Here is a 14,762-nt window from a genome sequence, read left to right as displayed (position 1 = left end):
GAGCAAGTCATAAACAAGGTAGGGAAATCCATAGTTATAAAATAAGACACGGTGTTCACTTGAATTTTGTTTCTCTTGGTTGTCTTTCTTTCTTTTTGATGGCATCATTGATGTTCTTGTTTATTTCTTACTTGTTTGAGTAAGTTCTGTTCGTTTCCCCATAAATTGTTTATGTTTCTCTCTTTGGTCGATAGAAAAATGTGAAAAGCTAAGGAAAATGATGTTTTGAGCATGTAAGTCTACAATTTAAAATTTTTTTATTTGGTTCTAGTGGGTTTCCTTTGCCACCAGAAGTTAATTGGGGGGTCTGTTATGTTATATCTATTTTTAGTTGTTTTTATTGTTTGTATGATACTGTATGTCAAGTGCACTCAAAAAGAAAGGATTTGGAAAATTTTTGAATTGTTTGCATTTGAGTAACAATGGTGTATCTAATCAAAGAAATTAAAGTTCCTTAGATTGGAAACTCTGTTTTGAGATAGTTGTAGTTGTGCTTACATATGTCATTTGCCCCTTTCTTTCATCCCTATTATGTTAGTCCCAAGAAAAAAAGGCACAATATTCAGGTGTGGTCCAATATTTCTCTTTCCAGAGGCAAAAATCCGTTTTTTCTTGTTTCTGTCTAAGCCATTTCAATTCCTAATTCTGTTCTTATTTTCTGAATGATGAATAATATGATGTTTGTAGAGTAAATAAGTTGGTTAGCAAATATTTTACATGCTTTCTAAAAGGAGTGAGATACGAAGGAAGGGTCTCTCTCTCTCTCTCTCTCTCTTTCCTTGTTGAATTTGGTGGAGCTCTTTGTGAATCATTCTTTTTCCATAAATCCTTAAAAAAGCAAAGTGTATTGTACTAGATCCTTTTCATTTTTTAAATGCTCTTTTCAATGTCAAGTATTTGTAATTAAAATTAGAAATTGGATTGGGTTGCAAAAAATTAGCTACATATATCTATAAGCTCATGTTTTTGCTTCAACAAATCCAGACAAAACTTCATTAGCTTGTTCTATAACAATAGAAATTGCTTCTGAATCTGCCTCAGTTAGCTTCAACATTGGGAAGTGCTTCTACTTCAAGCTTCAACCTCTCCTATTATTGTTGAAGAGATTAACAAGCTTCTAAGTGTCTCAAAAACCTCTTCTTTCGGCTTCGCAGAATCAATCTATGTGTGAAATAAATGTAAGTGCCTGCTTTTGGTAAACTGTGCTTGTCCTATTTAATACAATTTTGAAAAGAGAAAATTATAAATGTATCTCTATATTATACCAAAATTAACTACGTTGTCCCTATATTTTTTTTAAATATACTACTTTGTCTCGATATTTTTATTCCATTTAACTATTATGTCAATCCATCAATATGTCTTCTAAAAAAATGGAATAATACTACTATTTATTATCCATCAACTGCAACTGCCAACACTTGCTACTATTTGTATGCTCCAAATGAAGTTTCATTATCATCAAATTTGACCTAATAGTAGTATTACTACTATTGATTATTTTTTTAATTTTTTAATTTTTCAGAAACCAAATAAATGTCTTCTAAAAAAATGGAATAATACTGTAAATCCTTGGTAACACTCGATGGAAAAAAAAAAAAAATCATAGTAAGGAAAATTTGGAGTTGATATTCACACAAAATTAGTGAAAATTCATGTAATATTCATATAATAGGAAAAAATATATAATTATTTTTTAATCATATTTGATTTATATTAAATAATTTATTTTTTGGGACAAAAATTGGGCTATTTCTAGTTTTGATATAAGTTTAAAGAGTAATTTATATAAGAAGCTAATTTTTGAGACCTTAAATTGTGCCTAAGTTCACGAGGCAAACTGAGCCTTATTCCAAAAAAAATGCTAACCTAAAACAAAAACAAATGTAGGATTTTTCTCAAGTGCAATTTCATTTGTCTCCTACAAATCAAATGCACAATCCTTTTGATTAACAAGCTTCTCAATTTCTACATATTGATCAACCCATTTAAAAAAAAAATTACTTGTGAATATTTTATAAAAAATTACCTTGCATTCATCCATGCATATATATAGATCTTCAGATGCAAGTCTACTCAAAAATAGCTTCTCCAGCTAACTCTCTTTTAAATTCATAGTCAAAATCAAGAATACAAAGATTAAGAAAAATAAAAATAATTTATGAATATGAAGATCTAAAGACATCACGCATATGAAGAACATGAAATCAACAGAAGAAAGAGAGAGAAAAAGTCAAGGCCATTGATGGAGATGAAGAGAGAGCAACCATACCTGTCTGATAGCTGAAGAGAAAGAAAGCGAGTGGGAAAAAGATGGGGGAGAGGAAGTAGTGTATCCTTTGGAATTGCTTTGTCCACTTCATATTTTTTATTATTAATTTTTTTTTTTTATTATATAGCAACAGTTCTTGTCACTGCTTTGTATGGGTCCTATTTTTGTTGAATTAAGAAACTTATTTACAAAATTAATTAGCTAATTATTGTCATGATTGTTGATGAGTTTCTTATTCCTTCTTGTTGCCTAACTCTATACTTGAAAATTTAATTTGAAATAAATAAAGAGTGTCAAAATGGATCCACGGTTGCATTGTGTCTGATGACACCATGGTGAGATTAGAGTTCATACAAATACAACCTATTTAACATAGGACGAATACATACATTTGCCCTTGTATTTAAAAAAAAAAAATCATACGGTACCTTTAACTTTGCCGGGACCATTTAACTTTGCCGGGGGATCATTTGTGCACCTCAAGTTAATTTTTTTGCATCAATTAAGCATTTTTTCAATCTAGTATAAGCTCGTGAATTACAAACCTGCCGAGCAGGATAAGTAAGTCAAAGTGGAACCATTTTAATTTCCAAATCAGCAATTTAAAAAAAAAAATGCTGAGTAAAAGAAAGAAAGGACAACTTAGGCATTATTTTCCACAACCAACACCACCACCGATCTCAGGTCTCAACTCCACCGTTACCTTCCATCAAATGAGCCTAATTCGTTGAGCGATGACCTAGACTTGCTGTGGATGGTTTCTCGTGCAATCATTTCCGCATGTATGAGTTCAAGTTGAGGCAGTGCGCATGTGGGAGGTCACATGATTTGACTGAATGTCCATGCGCACATCCTGGAGAGAAGGCACGGTGGCGTGAGAAAAATTGCTACAAAGGCACTGTTTAATTTCGGATTTTAGATTCTTGAATAGGGTTTTTTCTGTAGCTTTATTGTAGATTTTTATTTTAATGATTGCTTCAGAAAAAGAGATCCTTATTGATGGGTTTTTCCTTATCGAAGGAAAATTGAAAAGTTTGTGTTTTTACTGTTAAGAATGAAAATTGGATTTTATGCAAAAAATTTTAGCTTTAAGCGGCAATTGAAAGAAAAGAAAAAAAAAATTAGAGAGTTCAAGTCAAGAGATGAAGAACACAGGAAATTTTTATATACAAGTAGAGAATTATAAAGGAAAAGAAAAAAACAGTGCATCAAAGAGTTTACTCTCCAAGAACATCTTCAAGAACCGAAATCCGTAAAATGAAAGCTATGGAAGATATGAAGATGGCAAATTTGAAAATGAAAATATCTCCCTTCCAAAATTCATTAAGAAGAAAACCAAAATAATTTTTCTTGCACTCAAGTCATTGACACAGGGGGAGAGAAAGATCGCAAGTTATTTTTTTACAAGTAAAACTCTAGTTTTGGTAGAAGAGAAGAGGGAAAGTAATTGTGAACTAAAAGGAAGCTTTCCACGTACTAAGAGCCAAGCTGGACAAGGTTTTTCCACGTTAGTCTTGTAAGTTCAATTAACACTCCTTTCAGCAATTGTATCCACACTTTGGTCTACCAGTGTGGAGAGGTATAAGAAAGATGCAAAGAAATGGACTTAAGGTGCATAATTGATCCCCGCAAAGTTGGAGGTGCGGTAGGGTTTCTAATACATACAAGGGCAAATGTATGTATTAGACCATTTAACATATTTAACATTGACCAAAAAATGTAAATCAACATCATCATCCAATATTAAATGAATAGGTTAAAAATTTGAATGGAGTTATTTTAGTGGCAAAGAGCGTTTGTAGAGTTAATCATTATGGTTTGTTAATCATTATGGTTTAGGTCATGGGTTCGATCGTCTACAACGCAAATTTTCTCTAGCCTGCCCCTTTGCCTCCAAAAGCTACAGCGAATGTATGTCTACTGAACTTTTTTTGACACTGTTTATGACCCCTAATTTTGTATTGCTTCTCACCTCCTAATTTGATGAACCCAAATAAACAAATTATAATTTTAATCTTTTTTTTTTTTTTTATACTTGCACAAAGTAGCCAGGCCCGTGTCCGTTTAACGGTCCATGGAGAATCGTACCCATAACCTAAGCCATGGTGATTAACCTCGCAATTACTCTTTGTCGCTTAGCTACCGAAGTTTTTAATCTATTTTTCCAAATCAAATAAATATGAATTGAACTTAACTAGGTCCTCCATCATAACAGAACAAAATCCTAAGCCCAACCTATTCCAAGATAAAATGCATACTTAGGCCCTTAAACTTTGACTAATTTGAGCCTGTAAAGTTTCATTCGTCACTTGTAGCGTACGTTTTTTTCGATTCGGTTCCATTTTTGGTCAAAAAATTCATTTCTTGTATTTTTAAAACTCAAATTTTCAAATAGGGCTTATTCGATTGAATTCAATTAGGTTCAATTGAACGCTAAAAATTAAAGTGACTTCAAGACTAAAAGAACCCACTAATTAAGATTTAAATGGCTACTATAAATTAATTTTCAAGAAAATTAAAATTTTGTATAAGATTCTCTCTATGATACAAACACTCAGCTTCTCTATTTCAAACTTGCCAATTCTATAAATTTAAGCTTGGATTCATTTTTCCAGGAATTGATAAACCAGATCATTTCAAATTATTTTTTCTTACAAATTATGGTGCAAGCAACCATTTATCCAAAATTTCAAAAAATAAAATTTCAGTATAAGACTACAATTGTAAATTCATCAAGTAAACAAAAATAGAAATCATTTTAAGTTAAACACGCATTAAATATTCATAAAGCAAACTACAAATAGATACCCACTTTCCAAATTACATCATAATTACAAATACCATAACTTGTTTTTTATAATAAAAACATCACTACATAATTACAATCCCAACTTTGAAATGTCTTTCTCCAAACCTTCACCTTCACCAACAGCCTTCACTTCGACTTCAACTTCACTTACAGTCTCTGCTGCAACCACGCCCACCACTTCACCTTCTTCAACTTCACTTGCAGCCTCAGCTGCAACCACACCCAGCACTTCACCTTCTGCTTCAGTTTGGCCTCTGATACAACTTCAGTCTCGATTCTTGGTGCTAAGGGAGTTAAATAAGTTTTCAATGTCTCAAAAACCTCATCCTTCGGCTTGGAAGCATCAATCTAAGAATATATTAGCAATAACTTTAATAAAATCAAATTTAAAAGGAATAAATAAAACAAAACACATCTGATGAAGAATGTTTTACCACATATACTTTCCCCCTTGAACGATAGTACTCAACAACTGGAAGAGTATACTTTTCAAAATATGTAAACCTCTTCCTCACTGACTCCTTATTGTCATCTACTCTTCCCTTCAAATTTACCCAAACCACAAAATAGTCAAACACCAATATTAGAAAAGATAAATTCAAAATAATATACATTAATATATATAAATTAAATCAAAATTTCACCAAACCTGGTTCCTGCTCAAAATCCTTCTCTCCCTTTCTTCAGCAGAACAATCAAAGAAAATAACCAGTTCTGGTTCGATGTTAATCTACCAGCAAAGAATATAAGACGGAAGTTAAAGCAAAAACAACATAATTGAAAGCAAGAAAATAATTATAGTATTAATACATACAGCATCTTCAAAAGCAGCACGGATTTCCTCATCACGAGGAAACCCATCAAGCAAAAACTTGTCATTGCCACTTTGTTTCATGGCTTTCTGCAATACTCTCAAGGTAATGTCCGGAGGAACAGATTGTCCATCCTTTAGCATGCTCTTGATCATTTCTCTGCCAATAAAAATAAAGATTACTCATTTTAAAAGATCATTACTAACACAGAAATTTAAGAAAAAAATTGCAAAAACAAAATCATACCCATTATCAGGATCCCATTCACTAGCTTTGCGAAGCACTTCTCCACTGCTTAAATGAGTAAAACCAATACATTTAGAAATATTTGCACATTGCGTGCTCTTGCCTGCTCCAGGGCCTCCTGCTTCGTCAGAGATCAAAAATTGCGATTGTGATCAGAAAACTAAAATATGATCATTTTATAATAAATTGTATTATTCTTGAATTAAAAAGGATAAAATACTTGCCTAAAACAAAGACAACCGTAGGCTTTTTCTCAACCGCAGCAATTTCCTGTAATCAGATATTTTTTATCAGATTGGAAACAGAATTTGATTAGAAATAAACAAGAATTGATTACCTCCTTAGCAATCGCAGCATCATTAATGGAACTGGAACCCATTGATTGCAAATTCTAGGCTGATAGTTCTTTTACTTTTATCAAATGAAAACTGTTTAAAAGAGAATGAATGAGAAAAGACGAAAGGAACTTGGTTCTTTAAATAAGAACCTGTACGGTCTCTCAAACCTCTAAAGTTACGTGCGAAGAAGGAAGAGGAAGAGGAAGATGAAGGGAAAGTGAGAGTGAGGAAGCAGTAGTAGCTTATGAACTAAGTTGTCAATGAAGACTAGACATTTAAAGATACATGAAAAGATGGTTTAATATTAATGACATAATAAGCAATCTTAAATTTCCAATTTATTGGTAAATGGTAATCATGAAATGAATCCATTTCGCTGTTTACCAAAGATATTTTGTTGCTCAAAATGGCTACATAATTTGTGTAAACAAATAACTTATAATTGTCATAAGGTGGTATTGTAAAGACAGAAAGCTAAATTTTGGAGTTTATTTAAGTTTAATTATGAAAAATTTTGTTTCTCAAATTACGCCTGTCGTGTAGAATATAGTATTATTTTATCCGTTAAACTTGTCAATAAATAAAAAAAAATTAAAATCTTTAATTGGACTTTTAAATTCTTTTAAATTACAATCAAATATTATATAATTTTTTCTATTTTTTAACTTTATTCTTTTATTTTCCTAATTAAAATCTTTTAAAATTAAAATTATTATATCAAATTATTATATTACTTAATTTTCTTTATCTCTCTCCTAATTAAAAATCTTTTAATTATAATTGAATATACAAATATATGCTAAATATATGTTTTTAATATATATGTAAATTAAAACTTTTAATTGGCTATTTAAAATATTTTATATTACAATTAAATATTATATATTTTTCTAATTTAATTTTAAAATTTTCTCATTTTCCTTATCTATCTTCTAATTAAATCTTTTAAACAGTAATTAAATTTTTTATATATTTTAAGTTAAATTTTTTTACTGGTCATTAAAATCTTTTAAATTACAGTCGAATATTTTGTACTTTTTACTATTTTTTTTTCTTTTCCTTATCACTCTTCTAATTAATATCTTTGAAATCATTATAACATATTATATATATTTTTAAATTAAAATTTTTTAATTAGCCATTTAAAATCTTAAATTAAAATTAAATATTATATCTATTTTAAAATTTTAAAATTTTATTAATTGAAATTTTTTAAATTATAATCAAATATTATGTATATTTTTTAAATTAAAATTTTTAATTGTTCTTGTCTAAAGATTTTTTAGAATATCTCGAACCTCATTAACGATATTTTAAAAAATCTCAATATTTCTTCTCGTTTCTACATTTATATGTAGTATATATTATATAATAATTAAAAAAAGTTATTAAGCAAATTCAATTTTTTAAAAAATAGTTGTAAAATACTGCTATTTAATCGATTTTCTAAACAATTACTATTTATTTTGGCAGAAATATTAAAAAGATAAAATAAAATTGTAGAAAATTAATTAATTTTTTTTATAATTCAAAATAATAAATGGATAAAAATATTTATAATGGGACAGAAACAGTGAAATATGAATTTCCAAATCGCAATTATTATGTACATCAAAAGTAGAAGTTTGACTACTTGTTGTGAATTGAGAAGCCATCTGGAAGATGTTTCGTATCAAAAGTCTAAGTCAGTCAATCAGGTTTCCAACTACGCACAGCGTCCGTACATATCCATCTTTTTTAAAAGTAACTTCTCTACTTCATGGCGAAGTTGTTTTTAAAATTATTATTAGTGCCTTAAGCACAACCTAATTTACAAATTAGTCCTTATTCTGGAGAATTATTAATTAAGAGAAGTTCTTGATTTTATTAATTATTATTATTAAGAGAATGCTCGATTTCCTCGTTAAACTTAATATCGATATATAATTTATTAAAAAATTAATTTTTAATGTAATTATTATCCAAATTTTGACGAATAAAATGGCTCAATTGTCTGCCAAAAAGAATAAATATTTGATTTAAATCAAATATAATAAAATATTTTTCTAATTATTCTAGATTTTTTTAAATCAAAAAGATGCACACTCTGTAACTTTTTCTGTACCTTTTTTTTTTGTATCTTAAAGTAATTCTTTTTCTTTCCTACAATTTTGGACTTTTAAATAATTTTTATAAGTTAGAATATAAAAAATTATTATTTTATTCTTTTTATCAAAAATTAAGTTTTTTTATTTATTTGGTGTAAAGTTGATAGTGATCATTATATAAAATTAATTTTTAGTAAGTTCTATGTTGCATTCAAATTCAAAAAAAAAAAATTAAATTTTATTCCAAAAGTTAAATCTCTACCGTATATCTTTACAAATGACAGCGATGAAAAACAAAAAAATAAATTAGATTTATGCTTTTATATTCTTATTGAGGAAATATTTTAGACGAAAAGAATCACTTTACGGCGTTTATTATTTTGGTTGACAAACAATTATTAGTTAACTAGTTAAAAGATTGAAGATTTTTTTTAATTTATTTTTCAAATTAGAAGGACTGATTTGTCAACTACATTATATTTTAAAGACTAAATAATAATTTTATTATTTTGAAGAAAAAAGAATTGAAAAGAGCAAGGCAGGTGACAAATCAGTATTGCTTTGGACTACGAGGCAAATTATTCATGCTCCCTTGTGGGGGGAAGCACAGCCATCAACTGCAACTGCCAACACGTGGTACTATTTGTATGCTCCAAATGAAGTTTCATTACCATGAAATTTGACCTAATAGTAGTATCACCACTATTTTTTTTTTTTTAATTTTTCAGAAACCAAATAGATGTCTTCTAAAAAAATGGAATAATATTGTAAATCCTTCTTAACACCCGATGGAAAAAAATGGAATAATATTTTATTTTTAAAATGATAATTTATGAAATCAATTTATTTTTTTCTCTTATCTTTACGTCTTTGTACCATTAGATGAATATATCATTCATTTTCAAAAAAAAAAAAAAAAAGAATATATCATTCATTGAAAATTCAAATAATTAATTAATATCATACAAAATTATAGTTCAATAGTAAGAAATATAAAATTTAAATCTTCTCATCAACTCTTTTAAGTCTTATTATATCCTCAATCACTTCTAATTCAATCAAATGCATATTTTGAATGTGACTAAAAAGTATGCTTGGCATTATTGATTGAGTTATTATTAAAAAGAATATTACCAATAAGGTATTAGTCCGCGATCTCAATTTTCACAAAATGTGAGAATATAAATTCAATTTTCAAGAAGTATAATTTATTTAAAGGATAAAAAATTTTTACACTTCACAATTTTGAGCGGATTACATTAAATGTCACTAAAATTAAATTTTAACAATTTGAATGTATTATTCATAAAATTTTTTTGAAATAAGAGACAATATCAAATACTACCTCTGTTTCATAATATTTGTTACGTTTAAATTTTCATGTCCCTTAATCAAACCATTAAATTGGTCTAAATTACAATAAATTGTTAAGTGAATTGACAATATTATTCTTAATTTAATATATTCAAACACCAAATTAAATTTTAGACTTTTTAATTCCCATATTTTGTCCAATTATAGTGGTTGAGAGAATTTGGGAACATAAATACAAAGGGTAAATATGAAAAAAAATTTATTATTCATTGAAACCAGAAATATAATAAATATTTTGAAACAAATTATTTTCTCAAATATGACAAGAATAGGAGAGGAGGTAGTAATAATTTTTTCTTCCATTTCAATTTTTTTTTTTTTGAAAAATAGTTTCAGCCTTAATGAAGTATTCTCCAAGGTAGCATAATCTTTTTGTTCATAACGTGGGGAAAAGAAAGAAAGAGGAAAAGTTCCTAACCTCCACATCATAAAAGAAGGATATCGCCAAATTGAGGGAAAACGATTCCTTGGAAAGTAAAAGTAAAACAATATCTTATAAGTGAAGAATTTTAGATTTAGTGGAAGTACAATATTTTTTGACGGACATACTTACCTATATTCAGTTCATATTTTCACCTACGGAACAAACCAATGAAATTTAATATTTTTATTTAAACAAAGGTATTTATAACCATACGCTTGAAAAAAAAAGAATAAAATTATAATATTTTTTACAAAATTCTTAATTTCATTTACTTAATACATGAGTAGAGCTATGAACGAAATCTCGATAAGCTTTTTCCTTTTTTGACAGCTCGGTTACTCATTTACCAAGTTGATGCTCTGCGATACTTGCAAAATATAATACATGTATAATGTAGGGGATGCTAAATTTATATTAAATTCTAATTTTACATTGCTTGCAATATTGTTTGTGCATGATTCAAATGTATTATACTAATTTTGCTAGGCTATGACTAAACAAATATTAGCTTCCCAAAATCTTAAATAAAATTTTGTGCATATGAAACTAAACTTGTGCTATTGATTTATAAAATTTTCTGGACTTAATTATAATTATTTTATAATTCTTTTTTAGGGTTGTGTATAAGTTAATAGTCTTCACTCAATTTAAATAACTAAATTTGTTCAATTTTTTAATTTGATTTCAACTTTATATAGTGTCCAACTAAATTTATGTTATTCTTCTCTTTATAGTTAAATTGAGTGAAATAACCGAATTAAGCAGTTTGATTTTAGTTATTTATATTTCTTTGATTTTTAATTACTTGAGACTAATGTTTATCTCCTAGTCTTTTTGGCAGTATGAAAAAAGACAAAGGAGAAGGTATTTCTATTTTTTTTTCTCTTCTGTCCGCTTGACTTAACAAGTCTTCGTTCATTAATTTATTTTTATTTTTAATTTTTAATTTTTAGTAGTAGTACTATATTGCTGTCGTGGCCGACACAAATGATTCTAACCATCCAAAATAAACCTAAAGCCATGCACTTTTGCTTTTATTTTATTTTTATTTTTCTTTGAAAATGACTTCATCGTACCTAAACTTAGACAACCAACAGTTAGTATGCCTTCATTTGGATTTTTTTTCCCGTTTATTACTATATACAATGATCATCATACATTTTACATTATTAATAACAATTATAACACCTTAGAAGTAATTATTTATTCCAAAGGGAAAATTATAATAATATATTTCGGTGTTAAAAAATATCGAAACTAGAAAACAGCTTATTTTTGTTTTCGAAATGAAATTAACTCGATGTTGCAATTCAATCAAAGATATCGAACCCGATTTAATTTTTTAAAAAAATTTATGAGGTTTCACTTTTCTTTATGTAATTTGCCTCTTCATTTTATAAAATACACAATTTTGCCTTTTCATTTTAAAAAATACATTATGTTTATCTCTATTTTTGCCTTGGTTATGCTGCTACATCTTTCTTTTTAATTTTTTTTTTTTTACTTTTTTCAATCAATACTTATAAATTATTTTTTAAAAAAAAATTATTATGTTGCCCATTTTTTTTTCTAAATTAACTATATTGTTCTTGTATTTTTTGTAATTATTTGTACTTTCAACATAAAAATTTTAAAATAGCATAATGAAAGCAAAAGATAATCACTCGAAAATAGAAGGTTAATGTTATATATCTAAACAAAATAAATTGACAAAATCATTATTATCCCAATAAATAACTACTTCCAATGGTTTTGTAAGTTTCGCTTTATAACGACTTTATGGATGAAACATTTTTGTAAATATAATTAAGAGATTTAGGGTATTTGTTTGGGTTTTAATACAGCTGATTAGATTAGATTTCATTTGATTCGTTAAGATAAGGGGAAAAAATGTTTATTTTATAGTTTTAGATAAGCTTTTTTATCTGGATCTAAGACAATAGATACTCTCTTTCAGATATAATTATAAGAATTATGGTTAAATATATAAATTTAACTCTATAATTGCTATAAAAATTTTATAGCATTTTCAATTTTTATTTTGACTAGTCTTTTTTTATGATGTGTGTTGCACATTAACTATGCTCATTATACATTAAATTCTTATACCCTTTTAAATTTTTATCTATATAATATTAAAGCGTAAGATTTTGTTTAAATTAAAATAAATACAAGTGGTTAAGTGGTATTCCATTTTGCCGGACAGACCTTATGTACTTGATTTCATTTTTTATATAATGAAATAGTCTCAAATTAAATTGATAATGGTAATCGTTTTGACTACAGTAGTAGCATTAATTACCCGGTGTATTAGTGAAAAGAATATATGAACATACGTATAAATTCTTGAAACTCAAAAAGTGACCCAAAACATAAATATATGATTATAACCTTTTTTTTCAGTTTTCTAAATACTATTTTCTTTCAAGTCAAACAGATTTAGAATACAAGAAAAAAATATTAGAAAAATTAAAAATATTTAATCATCAATAGATGATCTGTTTATTGGAAGGGAGATGTGAATATTTTATTAATAAGATAATAATAGTTATAAATTATTCAGTACTGAAAAAAATTTTAAAAATTAAAAAATTATTATTAAAAATGAAACTCTTTTCATATCTAACCTAATAAAAAAATTTTAATATATATAAATATATAAACGAAATATTATATATATTTTTTAAAATTAAAATTTTAAACTACTCACTAATCACCCACACATATGTTCATTTTATTTAAAATAAATTTTAAAAAATAAAAATTAAATAAAAATAATTATGTGTATTCTATTTGCAAATTTATTTTTTTTAAAAAAATATACCCAACCAAATCATACAAATATGAAGAAAAAAATTAAGAAAAATAATTTTCTGTTTTCTTTTTTTTCTCTCTCTTGTAAATAAGATAATTTATATGTTATATTCGAAATTTTATTTTAAAAAAATATATACAATAAAATTATACAAATATAAAAAATATTAATAAAAAGAATATATTTTTTTCTTTTTTTATTTCTCCGTAATAAAATATTTTGAATTATAATTATGATAGAATAATATATTTAAAAAATAAAATATAGAATTTCCAAATGTATCTCTATCACATATTTTTATTAAAAAAATTTAAAAAGATAAAACTTAAAATTTTAAAATACTTAAAAATGATAATAGTTACAAATTATTTATTTAAAAAATAAAATAAAATAAAAATAAAAAATTATTATAAAGAATAAAAATATTTTCAAAACTCAAATAAGAGAGCAAGTTTTAATGTATATAAATATATAATAAATATATCAATAAAATATTATATACAATTTTAAAATTAATATTTTAAATTATTCGTTAATTCCACATACACCTATATTCATTTTATTTAAAATAAATTTTTAAAAGTAAAAATTTAAAATTTTTAAAAAGTTATTATTTATATTTTATTTTTTAAAAAATATATTCAATCAAATCGTAAAAACATAAAAAAAATATTAATAAAAATAATATACGTTTTTTTCTTTTTTCCTTTTTTTCTCTCTCCTAAACAAAATATTATGCATATTCTATTTGAAATTTTATTTTTAGAAAAATAAATCCAATCAAATCATATAAATTTTTTTAAAAATATACTTCTTTTTTTGTTTATTTATGAAGTAAAAATTTAAAAGTATAATTAAAATAGAATTTGATATTTAAAAAATAAAATATAAATAGTGTTAAACGTCTTATTGGCATATATATTTATTGAAAATAAATTTAAAAATAATAAAACTTAAAATTTGGAATCCTTAATTATTTATATGTATTCATTTAAAAAAAATTTTAATAAATTATATCCAATCAATTAATAAAATATAGTTTTCTAATTGGCAATGATGAAGGTTATTTTAGCAGATTCTAAATTCCATTAAGGGTGTTATCAGAAATCCCATTATTCATTCTTTATTTCCACATTTATATATAGTATAGATTTATTGAATACTTCAATTTATAAAATTACATATATTAAATACTTTAAAATGACCTATTGAATACCTCAATTTATAAAAGTGATTGATGAAACACTTATTAAATAGTTGAAAAATATGAAACTTATTATTTCGATAATCGTACTAATCGTATATTAAATATAAAATTAATATTTTATATATAAAAAAAAAGTCAAATTTGTTGTTGCTAGTGTGAAGAAGTGTGTAATGTTACTGAAATCATTAACTTTAGAGGCATGGGCCATTTTTCGGTTTTTGAAACCGAAACCTTGAGGATCCGAACCGGAACCAAAACCAAGAATCTGTAATCTGGTTCTGGTTTCAACTTTTGAGGAACTGTGAACCAACGGTTCCAAGAACTGGCCAGAACCTACGGTTTTTTCAACTGTTTAGAACCAGCGGTTTCGATGGTTCA

General features: G+C 26.1%; 1 protein-coding gene and 1 long non-coding RNA gene across 2 annotated transcripts; both read right to left on the bottom strand.

The window, feature by feature from the left end:
* Positions 1-894: 894 nt before the first annotated feature.
* LOC149493855 (uncharacterized) lies at positions 895-2,439 on the bottom strand. The gene is made up of 3 exons (XR_016322629.1): positions 2,273-2,439; positions 2,030-2,103; positions 895-1,161 (listed from the first exon to the last, which is right to left on the bottom strand). It is a non-coding gene; the product is annotated as an uncharacterized LOC149493855 (long non-coding RNA).
* A 2,589-nt stretch (positions 2,440-5,028) lies between these two features.
* On the bottom strand, positions 5,029-6,724 carry LOC105640099 (UMP-CMP kinase 3). Its single transcript, XM_012224323.4, has 7 exons — positions 6,477-6,724; positions 6,364-6,409; positions 6,140-6,257; positions 5,896-6,052; positions 5,731-5,811; positions 5,516-5,623; positions 5,029-5,429 (listed from the first exon to the last, which is right to left on the bottom strand). Exons 1-7 carry the CDS (start codon positions 6,516-6,518, stop codon positions 5,229-5,231), a joined length of 753 nt encoding a protein of 250 aa, XP_012079713.1. The 5' UTR covers positions 6,519-6,724; the 3' UTR covers positions 5,029-5,228.
* Between the last annotated feature and the right edge of the window lie 8,038 nt (positions 6,725-14,762).

The sequence above is a fragment of the Jatropha curcas genome, chromosome 9 (genome assembly GCF_041381405.1).
Source record: "Jatropha curcas cultivar XTBG-Jc1 chromosome 9, XTBG_Jcur_1.0, whole genome shotgun sequence".
In the NCBI taxonomy this organism is placed as follows: domain Eukaryota; kingdom Viridiplantae; phylum Streptophyta; class Magnoliopsida; order Malpighiales; family Euphorbiaceae; genus Jatropha; species Jatropha curcas.
The sequence above is the reverse complement of the archived record's forward strand: the minus strand, read 5'-3'. Positions and strand labels throughout refer to the sequence as shown.